Below are 14,757 nucleotides of genomic sequence, written 5' to 3'. Positions count from 1 at the left end.
TTCACCAAAAGAGATATTTACTTTGTGCATAATCAGCTACTATTAAAACAGAATCTATTTCCTTTTCTTCCTGATATTGTATTGCTCATGCTTATTTTCAGAATATGCAGATGTTTTTCAGACACAGCCAATTCACATTTAAATAACCCAAATAACTGGAACACACAGCTAATCACATTTTTCTTTATGTATTCAATACATGATGTGGATGAGAAAGAGGGGCAGAATAAGTGTTCAAGCTGATATAATTTATCAAAAAGTGATTTTCAGGGGATGTCATCCCATCAATACATTCAGTTTATTACTCCAATCATATATATATATATATATGTATATATATATATATATATATATGCAACTGTCTGACTGTTCGACTTTCCGACCAGTAGCTATGACGTGCACTGACCACCAGGGGGCAGATGCTCAATGCAGGAGCTGCCGAACTGTGGTGACTTGGCAGCTGAGGTTCTCGGGTGATGCACCCGGAACCAGAGAGGAGGGAGCCTAATTCTGGAGTGCATCACCTGAGAACCACCCTCTCGCAATCCAGGACCCCTTGGGGGATGTTGGAGAGCTGATTTCCACCCGATCCCCACAGGCCAGGCCGAGGGACCCATGCATGAATCTGTGCACCGGGCCTCTAGTCTGTAATAAATAGCAAGACTATATATCAAAAAACAATATTCCTAATGATGATGCTGAGGCACTAGATACTTTTGAAATGTGGAAAAGAGGTTAAATCTTAAGTAAAACTCTAGCATCACGCATTTTATGATATTTGTAATCAACATATTATATGTGTGAACTCTCTATTAAGTAGTGCTTTGATTATCTAAGACCCAATTTTCCATTATTTTGGATCAACAGAGGCTTACTCTAGATTAGTGTGGGAAAAAGGCATTCAGACAGCACTTCTTTGAATGGGAAATTAGATGCTAAAGAGCAGCCAAGGGTTCCAACAGTAAAAGATGGACGAGAAAGGTTAGCATCATCACAGTAACCCACCAGCCACATATTCAGCGCGGGAATAAGTAGGAGCTAGATACACAGAAGAAAAAGAGAAACTGTTATAACCACAGTTATTGATTCCAATGACAATGAACCAAGTCTCTCTTACTTGGGTTTTGTGGGTGTTCACCAGTGAGGGGGCTGCTGCCACCATTGAGCTGCTCCTGGGTCTGGGCAGGAGGGGAATATCTGGCTCTGGTTGCTTCTCTGGCTTCTCTTCCAACATGTGTCTCAGCCTTTGTAGATAATACATCAGAGACCACTGAGTGCCTTCCTCAGACCAGTGGGGCTGGAGTAGGCAGCGAAGAACAGCAACATCAAAGTAGGTGGCATAGCGGGATCTTTGGCATGGAGGTATCACAAGAGAGACCCTGTTCATGGCAGAAAGATTATTACATTGTTAGTCATACATTTCAAGGGGTGGCACATGGCTTTTAGCTCTGCTTTCCTCATTTGTTCATTTACTCATTCACTTATCTTTACTGGTTACTCTAATATCCTCCAGACAAGTCTCATTTTACTTTTGCTAGACACTGCCAGGAAGTAGAGACATGGAGAGAGGTAGAAATTATCCAGGCAAAGTTGAGGATTGGGCAGGAGGGTGGATGGCACTTCAGTCAGAGGGAACAATGCCTACACAGGTATGGAGTTTTTAAAATATCATGAATGGAAATCACAGGTAATTGATATAGCTATTGAGTAATGTGGGTGGTAGACAATGAGGAGAATCTATAGACACAGATGAGACTCAGATCATGATGTCTCTCTTATTAAACTGAGCTATCAGGTTTGACTTTTAGCTTAATAGAAATGGGAATGTGTACTTAATTTGGCTATTTTAATTTCAATTTTGATAATGTGATATAAAAACACATGGAAACTGCAAAGTACAAAAAAACCCCACAAAAGTTACACTATGAGGAAAATAAAAACATTTTGAAAACTCAATTTATGTAAGATAGCAAAACTAATTTTTAAAATCTTGAGATTTCAAGGTTCTGGAGTTCTATTATTCAATTTAAACACATGACATATCCATTACTTAGTCATTACTTTAATTGGACTACAAAATAGTTTTTACAATTACTCAGCATAATACATCATCTTAGGGGATATGAAGGTAAGTAAATTTAACTTCCTTGCCTTGAGGAACACATGGTCTGGAGAAAATTACAGACAATAAATTATAAATTTAGAACTTCTGGGATTAAATATGTAATCTTAAATCTAAACTTAACTGCCAAGTATAATTTCTTCCTAAATTAGATAATACGAAAGTGCTATCAACTAGCAAATGGTGCTACCCACACATGAAGAGCTTAAGCAAAAACACAGCCACTTAGATTCAGAGAAATTTTCCTAAACTTCCCAAACCCATATTTTTTAAATTGAAGGTTATAATTTATTACTGGTTCAAGAGATTAATTCAAAAGGATGTGACTGCTATTAAAAAGTTAACTAGAATAAAAACCATCAGACACAACAAATTAAGTAAAGATTTATCTGGTTGGTGCAACTTTTGTTTCACTTCACATCTTTGTCATGACTCCTAAGTCCTTGGGACAAATTTCATTTTTAGCCTAGAAATGGAAAAAAGAGGCTGGCACCTCCAGAATTGCATCAGCCAAGTGTCACGTGATTGTTAAAGCTATATAATCCAAAGCAGTAAACAAATCAAGGGGCCCACTTATCCATGTCAGAATATTTCCTTCAGCCCAGCTGGTGTGGTTCAGTAGTTGAGTGTCGACCTATGAACCAGGAGGTCATGGTTCGATTCCTGGTCAGGGCACATGCCTGGGTTGTGGGCTTGATCCCCAGTAGAGGGAGTGCAGGAGGCAGCCAATCAATGATTCTCTCTCATTACTGATGTTTCTATTTCTCTCTCCCCTTTGAAATCAATAAAAAAATTTTTTTAAAAAAAGGGGTGGGGGGAGGACCTATGTAATACTTTCAACAATAAAGAGTAAAAGAAAAAAGCAAATGGTTAGCAGAAAAAAAAAAAAAAGAATATTCCCTTCAGGTGATAGGGGCCCATCTCTCCCAGGGTGAACTGGTTTGCTTCCTAAGACGGCTCTGTCACTTTAATATCCAGAATCATTTTGCCTAACATGAATAAAATGTATTTTTTTTACTGTGGGTTGCAGTAAAAAGTTTAAATATACAAACCCAGGTCAGGTGCCCTGTGAATCATTTTCATAGCCTCTCTACTTCCTGATCAAAGCACATGTTGCACTTCACTATTTCTACTCTCAGCACCATTGTATGGCCTGCTGAGGAACAATTGCCTCTGTACACAGTGGTTTTGAATGTCAGTGACATCTTGTCATCTAATCAATATGCTTGAATATTTCAGTTGATAAGTCAAACTAAATACGTTAATTCAATCACATAATGTGCTACCATACTATTTATGTAACTGAGTTGACAGTCACATGAAGAAGAGAAATTTTCTACATTTGATACGGGATTTTTGCACTGGAACACACCGTGTTCCCCTGAGCAGGATAGTTCCCTGGATTCTTTGTCCATCGGAGTCAAAGAATGAATCCACAGACGGAAGATGGTATAGCAAAGGTGGACACTTACTGAAGAACAAGTACAGCCTCCCACGTGGGGAAGGGGAAAGAATCTCACAGCACAGACTGCCATGTGGGGAGGGGGAAAGAGTCCCACCAAGTTCTTTTCCCAGTTTATAAAGGCTGCAGCTCCTGTGTCCTGATATCCCCTCTGATTGGTCAATATTCCCTTTGGTTTGGTCACTATAGCAACTCCAGAGCTCAAAGGTCAAATATCACGTGGGACATGTGAGGCCCTCCTCCCTCATTGTTCTCCCATTCCCTCTGGGCTTTCTTCCTCCTTCTTTATTTTGTAAATATACCTGGTAGACCTTTTTATGGAAACTAGCTGTTCCCTCTCCCTTGTCTTATGGAAATGCAACTGCCCTGGCTCCCTTGTGTTAAGGAAATGTACCTTCTCCCAGTTCCCTTGTCTTATGGAAATGTAGCCTCTGCTCTGTAGCCCTGTGTTTTTTTTTCCTTGGACCCTTAATTTTTAAAATTTCCTAAACCTGCCTATTTCACCCCTAAAAATTCCTATTTCACAATCAGCATACATGTTATGCCGGAGTTCATCCCTTTTCTAGGGAGCTAGAATACTCTGGATATCAGCTGCATGGCAACTTTTAATTAATCAGAAATCCCATCAGAAATCCCATAGATTACCCCTCCAATCACTTCTCATCAATTGAGACTAGGTATCCTCCTACTCGCCTTGCTTTTTCTCTCCTCCCACTCCTCTACTCAAACCCTTCTAAAAGACAGAAAGTTCCCACCCTCTAATCACATGGTTGGTTCTCCAGGAAAAAAACCCCAAGCCTTAGTTGCATTCCAAATGTTCCCTTAAGATAACAAAAGACATTTTATCACTCATCACTTAGGAAATTCTAAGGGTTTTAGAAGCTCTTGGCACAAAGGCTAAATATATATTTCTTATTATAAATAACAATATCATAAATTCCAACCAAAATTCCAAAGGGATTTTTCTCTTACACATCAATAAGACTGTTCTGAAATTTAACTGGATGGATGAATAAAAATTTGAAAGTAATTAAGATTTAAACAAGAGTGTAAAGAGTATAAATTGCCAGATATTAATCTGTTTTACAACAATGTATTTAACCAATGTAGTACTAATTTAGGAATAGATAAGGGTTCAATGGTATACAATGGTATACAATATGGAACTTCAAAAAAATTCAAATATAAGAATTTAATATATAAAAAGATCATGCATCAAATTAGTGCAAAGGATACTATAATCCTATATAATAAAACCCAAATATGAAAATCAACCGAACATCAGAACGACCAGTCGCTATGATGCGCACTAACCACCAGGGGGCAGATGCTTAACACAGGAGCTGCCTCCTGGTGGTCAGTACGTTCCCACAGGGGGAGCACTGCTCAGCCAGAAGCCGGGCTCACAGTTGGCGAGCGCAGCGGTGGTGGCAGGAGCCTCTCCTGCCTCCACTGCAGGAGGGCGGTAAGGAGCAAGGGGTTGGACTGCGAGAGGGTGCAGGCCAGGCTGTGGGCCTGCATGAATGTCATGCACTGGGCTTCTAGTATGTATAATAAAATATGTAATATTGTCATAATGGACTTTTCAGAAAAATTTAATTAGGCCCATCTTAATTAGCATATTTTATTCCCCAAATAAAATCAAGGAAGATTAAAATTTAAATGTAAAAATATGAAACCCTAACAGTACTAGAAAAACATTTTGGCTATTTTTTTTTTAATATATGTTTTTTATTGATTTCAGAGAGGAAGGGAGAAGGAGAGCGAGATAAAAACATCAGTTATGAGAGAGAATCATTGATCGGCTGTCTCCTGCACGAGCCCCCCCACCCCTCCCCGGGGATCAAGCCCACAACCCATGCATATGCCCTTGACCGGAATTGAACCTGGGACCCTTCAGTCCACAGACTCTATCTATTGAGCCAAACTGGCTAGGTCTTGGCTATTTTTTATAATCATTGAGTAGAAAAGAACTTTATAACAATCAAATGGCCTCAGATTTAAAACAACACAAATGCCCATCAACAGGTGAATATGTGGCAGAACAAACACAATCCATAAAAGCTACAGGAACTGTCAGGAAGTAAGACCACATACCCACCAGAACTATGGCTAAGAGCAGGCAGAGAGCAGCTGGATCCCACATGGCAACTCATTTCACCTAAAGGTAACCGCCTTGCTTCATTATAATACACCAGTGTGGTAAACAACACCCCCCATGCCACCATGATGGAAATGGAAAGCCCCTATAAGGACACAAAAAGGCCTACAGAGATCCTCTGAGAAATCTCTACTCCTTTCCCAGGAAAATCCTGACTATTCCTCCCCCTTACTGAATACCCAATTAAATGAACCTCAATATAGGAAGTAAATTCTGCTTAAGGGAGGCTGCTCTTTCTATGGAGTAGCCCGTTCTCTGTCTCACTGCTTCACTAATAAACCCACTTTCACTTTAAACTCTGTGCTGGCTCACATTTGAACTCTTTCTTGTGTAAAGTCAAGAACCCACAGTGGATCTTGGACTCTCCCGTCCCTGACCCAGGAATGCCTGCATCAAATGGATAAACAAACTGGTACATCTAATTCACTGGACTACTGCTAAGCAATAAAGACAGAGAACTATTGATATATACAACAATTATGCTGAATTTAAAAAGCTGGCCCCCCAAAAGGAGTATGTTTTAATTTATATAAAATTCTAAAAAATTTCAAATTGATCTATGTGACAGAAAGCATATCAGTGGTTGCCTGTGGATGGGGAAAGAGTAAGATAAGTGTGAGGATGAACTACCCTTACTCTCTCCTGCTTGGACATATTTTCTAAAATATATCCTATATAATAAAAGCCAAGTATGCTAAATGTCCAGTCATCCGGTCGTCCGTTCAACCAATCAAAGTGTAATATCTAATGATATGCTAAGGCTGCTCAACCGCTTGCTATGATGTGCACTGACCACCAGGGGGCAGGCAGGCAGTCGACCAGTTGACCAGTCACTATGATGTGCACTGACCACCAGGGGGCAGACACTCCGACTGGTAGGTTAGCTTGCTGCTGGGGTATGGCCGATTGGGACTGAGTAGATGGGCCGGACACGCCCTGGAGCCCTTCTACTGTCCCTCCCCAGCTGGCCAACCTCCCATGTCCCTCCTCAACCCCAATCGTGCACCAGTGGGGTCCCTCGGCCTGGCTTGTGCCCTCTCACAATCCAGGACCCCTCGGAGGATGTGCATGAATTCATGATTTTTATTTTCAAAGAAATATTTTATACCTTTTAAATCATCATATGCTATAATTAACATATTTTTATATGCATAGAATAAATAACACATTGTGATTTTTTAAAAAAAGACTATTGAAAAGGCAAGTATTGCTTTAATCTATTTTCCAACTAATTGTGGCTTCAGGAAGATAAGTTATTACTAACTCGGGTTGGAGATGCTGGTAGAGGCCATCCAAAGCAGAAAAGCATTCGAGAAATAATCGATGGAGTCAGAGAACTGTGGCAATCAGTCTTGACCCTGTGCAGTATTTAATGAATCAGAAATTAAGTCTATGCATATGCTAATTAAAGATGAAATCTCATATTAATTTTAAAAAACGGGCTACCTGTTCACTGATTGCTGAGTTCAGGGAAGAGTGATGTTCAGTTCAGTCAAGGTCGGGGCAAAAGAGATAATAAATTGGATTTGTTTGATACAAGCAGACAGCTTTTATTCCTAGGATATTTGCATTGCTTTGTTATTAAAGTTCTTTTCATTTCAGATTAATACATGAACTCTTCCAATGAAGATATATTAACATTAGCATTTTCTGAAAGGTCTACCTTGGGCATCGTTTCCCTGGCAACCAATCACTGCTGGGAGGCAGGGAAAAGGCCTCCTTCATTCTTCTAAAGTGTCACCGATTTACATATAATTCACACATGCATGTGCTGTGGGTGGCTGTGCGCATATGTATGTCAAAGAATGCATATATATGTAGATGTTCAACAATATCACAGATGGGAAAAAACAATGTCCTTCCAGGAAGTGGAAACCTTGGACATTATAGTAGACTTTGCCTTTATAGGCAAATCAGATTGGAGCCATTAACACTTAATTTTGTCAAAGAAAAAAAATGTGACATATTATTTATATTTGCAAACTTCCAATGCTTACTATGGTTGAGAAAGATAATGTAAGAAATATAGGCTCCTGGTTATTCTATGACCTCAAGATTTCACCCTGATATTGTTTTTAATAATTTTTTAAAAGTCAAACAGAAGCATAGTATTTGAGGTGAGAAATTCCTTATGCATAACCATTTTGGAATTTGTATAGAACAGCTTTAGTAAAGGAGGACTATGAGGATACTCTATAACTGACAGGAACATATATAGATATAGTCATAATTATCGTGTATAAAATGGTAGTGACATTATCATTACATTTGGTTGTAGCAGCCTCCAAAATACCAATGATCCCTGCCTCTTGGTAGTCACACCTTCATATAGTCCCCTCTCACTCTTTACCAGGATTGGTTGGTGCAGTCCATAGACTATAGTGGAAGTGATGGTATGTCTCTTTGGATATTAGGTTATAAAAGACACTAAGGCATTTATCTTGGTTGCTCCTTCTCTTCCTGGGAAACTGTTTTTGAGAAAGCCAGCTGTGTCATGAGCAGCCCTATGGAGAGACCCAGATGGGGAAGAGCGTCTGGTCAGCAGCTCAGTGAGCTAGAACGCAGAGTCTTAAAAGCCCAGTTAAAGAGACGTGTTTAACAAACCAGGTGATCTAACTAAGGAGATTTCCAGAAAAAGGGTTGAAAGTGCTTTCTGATTTCTTCTTGCTACTTATCTTAAGTTGAGAAAGAAGATACATGAACTAAACTAAGACTAATGAGCTGGGACTTAACAATTTTGAGAATTCTCAGCCCCTCCAGATGGGAAATAATGCTAAAATTAAGAAATGGCTTCCTAGTAAAGAGCACAGAACAAATAAAATAAGCTATCTATTCTCAAGTGGTTTATAATCTAGTTTGGCAGATTGACACATAATAACTAATATAATAGTTATTGACACATAATAACTAAGATAATACACTGCAGAACCAAATATGTGATAAATAGAAGTTCTAAGAAAGTGATAAGGGACTATGGAGTAAGGGTCATAAAAGGCTTCCAGGAGAGTATGTGCCCGTTAAGCTGCACCTTGAGCGATGTGTAGATATCGGCAGGGAAAAGGGTGACAAACCTCAGCATCTCCTTTTCTTTATCCTAACAAAGGATCATCTTGCTTGAGATATTTCAGAATCACCATATCTAGACTTTCAATGGGCAGCAACCACGTACTTTGGTAAAATGCAAAAACACATAACCAATAGAAGGTGCCTGTGCAAAATAATTAATTAATCTATACGTATGGACCAGACAATGTTTGCTCCTCTGAGTCAGCAAGGAGGAATGAATTACTGTTCCTGTCCTCAAGGGGCTTCTGTTTTAATCGAGGAAACTAGGCAAATAGTATTACTTTTATTTTAGATATTATCTACAGATTGTATAAAAAAGGAACACAGCTCAAATTGGAGAGCTTACAATATTTTTAATAGGCTGATTCTTGAGTTGCATCCTGAAGGATCATCATTAGATGAAAGAAGAAAAAGTAATATTACATGAGGAAAAAATTATTCCAAAGTTAGAATTTGAAAGTGAACATGGAGCATTTAAGGAACTCTAAATAACTCAGCAGAGTAAAGAATAAATATGAAAAAGAAATGGCAAGAGAGGAGAGGGGGAAGGTAAGCCTACACATTGCTGAAAGTGTTTCAGTGGTTAAAATGTTGTTAGTGCATCAGATCTGACTGGTTACCCTTCAGGTTCCTTCCACACTAAAAATGATGTGAAGTACTCATTATCACTATTGATCTGGTGCAGTAAATCATGTGAATAAACACAATCTCTGCTTATGCAATTAAAGTTGCTGTAAAAAATTCATATTCTCAACCAGCAAAGATCATTCAACTAGCTCAGTGGTCGGCAAACTCATTAGTCAACAGAGCCAAATATCAACAGTACAACGATTGAAATTTCTTTTGAGAGCCGAAAACCGACTTCTGTGCATAGGCCACGAAGTTTCAATCGCACTGTACGTGCGCGCCCGCACGTGGTATTTTGTGGAAGAGCCACACTCAAGGGGTCAAAGAGCCGCATGTGGCTTGCGAGCAGCAGTTCGCTGACCACTGAACTAGCTCATTTGCTTCTAAAGTTCAAAATGAAGATATGATGATAAATAACTATTTACATATTACTTTTTAAAAGTACTACATACTGGTATTTTGGTTTAAAAGTGATTATATTCATATGGCTCTATGCTTTCAACAATCCTAAGAAATCTTTACAGAACACTGCACCCATGTAGCCTGGTTTGGTACCAGAAGGAGATTGATCATTAAAATTTACCAAATAAAATAACAAGCTAATACTGAGAGGAAATATTTGTGAATCATCTGTGTTTGTGTGTGTGTGTGTGTTTTATAAAGGACTTTTATCCAGAAAATGTAAGAACTCTTACAATCCAATAAGAAGACAAACAATCCAGTTAAAACGAAGGCAAAAGATCTGAATAGACATTTTGCTAAAGAGGATATGCAAATAGCTAAGAAGCACATAACATATATTGACTATTATTTGTCATTAGGGAAATATAAATTAAAACCACAATCAGTTCCCACTTCAGACCCCATAGAGTGGCTGCACACTCTAACACAAGGATAAACAGAAAAGATGAACTCACTCATTTTTAAAGGGAATATAAGATGGTGCAGCCATTTTTAAAAGCTGTTTGGCAATTTCTTTAAAAGTTAAACATAAATTTACCATACAACCCAGCAGAACTGAAATTCAAAGGAATCTACCCAACAGAACTGAAAACATATGGCCACCCAACACATAGCAGCATTATTCATAATAGGCAAAAAGTCAACACAACCCAAATATCTATCAACTGATGAATAAACAAAATGTGATATGTCCATACAATAGAACACTATTCAGCAATAAAAAGCAATGTACTACTTGCATATGTTATGATGTGAATGAACCTCTAAAATATTATGTTAAATGAAGGAAGCCAGATGCAAAAGATTACATACAATATGATTCCATTTATTTGGAATGTCCAGAAATGCAACTATAGAGAGACATAAAGTATATTAAGTAATCATCTGGAGTAGGGTGTGGGAATGGGAGTGACTGAATATGGGCACAAGGGATATTTTTGGGAGGTAGCAATGTCCTCAAATCAGACCGGTGAAAAATTTGCACAATTCTGTAAATTTGCAAAAAAATCATTAAATTGTACACTTACATGGATGAATTTTGTGGCATATACAACTATTTTAAAAATACCTCTTTTTAAAATAATATCCACTAGACAGTAACCTCCTGTGAAAATGGAAAAATATAAATGGTCTTAGGGTCTCTCACTCAGTAGGTGGCGCCTCCGGTTGGGTACAAAGGCACACCTCATGAATCCAGGCTTCCATCATTTCAGCAGAGAGTAGGAAGAAGTAAACTAATGTTTGTACTTAAGGAAGGCATTTTGTAAGCAAATTCACCATGTACACAAGCTAACAGGAGCAGAACTGGAATGTTTACAAAGAACAGATTTTTCAATCCCCTGTGAATACTGTAGCAGCACCCACTTTACTACCAGGACCTCCTGGTATAAAGTATTCTCAGATATTATAGCAGAGCTTTTCACATCCCCACAACATAATCCTTTGATAGATCATTGGAGTTTCTGTATTTAAATATTAAAAATATTATCTAATTCAGACATGTATTCCCACTTCCACTCCAGTTTGTTTAAATGAGAGCCATTCATAGCACACTTCTGGAATTATTAATGTCATTACACCTTGCCCAGGAATATAAATACCTCATGCATGCACACATTCTAAGGAACAGAGATTATACAAGTAGCCAAAAATGCATGTTTAGTTTTTGGTGACTGGGGATACATTTTTGGCCTTAACATCATGTACCTGGAATGCGATGGACCTCTTTCCTGGGAAGTTTGGGAGGACAGACTTCCATCAAAGGAGTTTCGGTGGCAGCCTGAAATGGTGGCCTTGGGGGAGATGGAATCTGACTGGAAGGTTTCACAGACCACCTGGAGGCCCTTTAGGAGGAGGAGATAGCAAATTAATCCTTCTTTTCCTTTAGGTATACCCTCCAGACTCAGCTATCATATTATATACATTGGGGTTTTTTTTAACTTAAAAAATTGTAGCATAGCTCCTTTCACAGTCATAGACCAAGGAATTTTGCCTTCATCTAACAGAGAGTGGGAACGGACTTGGAGAGAACACCAGTGTCAATCTAAGCATGAAGCAAAGTACTTTTATATGCTTGATTTCATTTTTCCCTTGACTCAGTCCATTTTCACTTCCATATCCAGTATCCACAGGAGAAGAGTTGCAAACCAATAATTCATCAAAGATATGCCAATTCTGAGGTGGACCAAATAGAGTCATGAGGCTGAAACCAAGCAACAGGTTAGTAAGAGCTAATCAAATAGAAGCTAGACATGAAAATGGAAGTGCAAAGTTCAGGTTTTTCCATCACTCAGCAGAGACAAAATCTATATTTTTTTCCAGTTGGATACAGTGACCTTTATTTTGAGCAAAGACTCAGAGGTTAAAACTGCATGATCTGTATACTGAACATAGTGTTTAATTAATAGAAGGGATAACCAGGGTCTTTTAATAAGGGTGATGCCAGGTGGTAGAAGGCACAGAGAACCAGGGAGGGGAGCTTGGTCTTGAGGTAATGGATCCACTATAGGATCCTAAGAAGGAAGGGCTATGACGAAACGATGACACCTGGCATATAATAAGCCTCTGTGGAATGGGAGTTAATAAGTGATGCCTTAGGAAGATTAGTCAGACATTATTAATTGTTATTTATGTGAAGCAGGAGAGGCTAGAGGTAGAAAATCCAAATAGGTGGTTCAAGCTTCATTCTAGTTATGAGAACTTGGATTTAGAGGGTAGTAGTAGAGAATAAAGAGCACATCTGAGCTACATAACAAAAAGAAAACAAAATGTGATTTCTAAGCAAAAAAATCAAATAGAGAGGATTAAGGAAAATGAAATATGACATTTATGCACGTATCTAAGATGTCATCAGTTATAAGATACACCATTATTTTATGTTCCATTAAGGAAAAAGCTAGGACACTTCCTATCAGTGAGGACTTCCCATTTCATACTTATTAAAGGGGCTATCTCAGACTTATGTAGGTATAGCTTTTGATTATATATCCATCCGGAGTGTCTGTAAAAAGAAAAATATAAGTGAAATAAATTGATGTAGGCATACCTAAATTTTTTTTTTTTACATTTCAAAATTTTAACCCAGAGTTGTTGATATATGGTTTTTCCATGGAATGACTTTTTCTGTGTGAAGAATATTGTTTTGTAAAAGAGTGCACCACTATACCCTCTGACATATTCTTCTAAAACCACCGATCCTGATTCTGCAAATTCAGATGCTGGAAATGACCAAATTCATGCTGTGCAATAATGACAACTATATCAAGACGGCTACCAGGCAGGGAGACTGTCAGAGGACAAAGATCATCAAATACACTCAATTTCAAAAATGTTAAAAGTGGGGGGAAAAAACATGGTAGAAGAGATGAAATGTAGCATATAAATCACAGAGTCCGTATTCAGCAATTGCTCAGTAAATAGTAGATATAATAGCACCTCAAAATTTTCAGTTTGGAGGGTATAAAGAATGATGATACTCCTAGCAGTAACACTCCATCATTTGAAAAAAGGATCCGATTTTGAGGGAAGCTAGCAAGTTGTATTTCATGCATGTTGAATTGGAAGTGAAGGCAGGTCATGGGGACACATGCTAAGTTAGTGGCAGGAACTACTCTTGCCTTCATTTCTTCCTTTTCTAAACCAAATAGTGCATGACAAATTTCCATTGAATTGTATTCGTTTCATTATGCATATTCTGTTTTATTGTATTAGTCTTGATTCCTCATTAAACTTTTCATTTCATTAAGGGTAGGACTGTATATTGTGACTGTTTTCTATACCCTCCTCCCTACCTGCTACAGCACTGTCATACCTACATTAGGATTGCCTAACAAATATTAGGGGATTTAATAAATGACTTAGAACAAGATGATTAGTTAACATGGGATGAATAATGATAACTAACATTTAATGTCACATGCTAGCCATTGAGATAAAGCACTGCTTACTACACACTAACCAATAGCTGAACACTGTCTTGTTTCAGCATCCCCACCCACACTTCTCAGAAGGGCATAAAGTTATTTTCCACATTGATAGATATGAAATTTGAGGATGTTTAAAGTTTCACATTTAGGGAGGAGGAGCCAGCATTGAAGTCAAGTTGTATCATTCTAGAACTCATATCTTACCCTTCACACTACACAGTGTCCAAGGAATGACCACCCTTTTCTTCTCATAATAAAAGTGAACTCACCTCTCCATGTCTTGTGTCCTGATTTGGTGATTCACAGGTCTGACTCTGACTGTTAATTGGAGAGCTTCTCTTAGCTGCAAAGATGGAAGAATTCTATCACAAATTTTATAAGTTCACTTTATTTCATAAGTTCATTTCATTCTCACATAAAAAATGCCTATTTTAACAGTTCATTATCACCTTGGAAAGAAGACATTTAATAACATATGTTGTAAGAAAAATCAAATAACTAATTCAAAAATTAGCATTTCTAGGTTGTCAATCTAGATCTTGTCATCTATTCAGTCTGACTCAATAGGTTAAGGTGCTAAAAAGTTGGCAATACTGAAAACAATAAAAATTAACATCTACATAGTACTTAATATCTGCCAAGTCTGTTACAATTGTTACATATCAACTTATTTGACCCTTAAAGTAATCGTATAATAGCATATGGTATATTATTAGATCCATTTTACAGGTGAAAATATAAAGCACAGCAAGTTTAACTTGCCCAAGGTCACACCTTTGTTTTTTTGGTGTTTTTTTTCTTTTTTTAAAAAAATACATTTTATTAATTTCTACAGAGAGGAAGGGAGAGGGACAGAGAGCCAGAAACATTGATCAGCTGCCTCCTGCACACCCCCCACTGGGGATGTGCCCGCAACCAAGGTACATGCCCT

The 14,757-nt window shown here is 38.1% G+C and overlaps 1 protein-coding gene across 5 annotated transcripts in view; it reads right to left on the bottom strand.

The window, feature by feature from the left end:
- UNC80 (unc-80 homolog, NALCN channel complex subunit) overlaps positions 1–14,757 on the bottom strand; it is a gene marked incomplete at both ends in the record, with an annotated part of 167,667 nt that overhangs the window by 140,953 nt on the left and 11,957 nt on the right. For all 5 annotated transcript variants that reach the window (XM_079781819.1, XM_079781822.1, XM_079781820.1 and 2 more), the window contains 3 exons: positions 1,118–1,379; positions 11,608–11,744; positions 14,096–14,169. In XM_079781819.1, coding sequence (XP_079637945.1) covers positions 1,118–1,379; positions 11,608–11,744; positions 14,096–14,169 — 473 coding nt within the window. The remainder of the gene's footprint in view (positions 1–1,117; positions 1,380–11,607; positions 11,745–14,095; positions 14,170–14,757) is intronic.

The sequence above is a fragment of the Cnephaeus nilssonii genome (genome assembly GCF_951640355.1).
Source record: "Cnephaeus nilssonii genome assembly, chromosome: 10".
Lineage (NCBI taxonomy): Eukaryota > Metazoa > Chordata > Mammalia > Chiroptera > Vespertilionidae > Cnephaeus > Cnephaeus nilssonii.
Note: the sequence above shows the minus strand (reverse complement) of the source record. Positions and strands in the feature narration are given on the sequence as shown.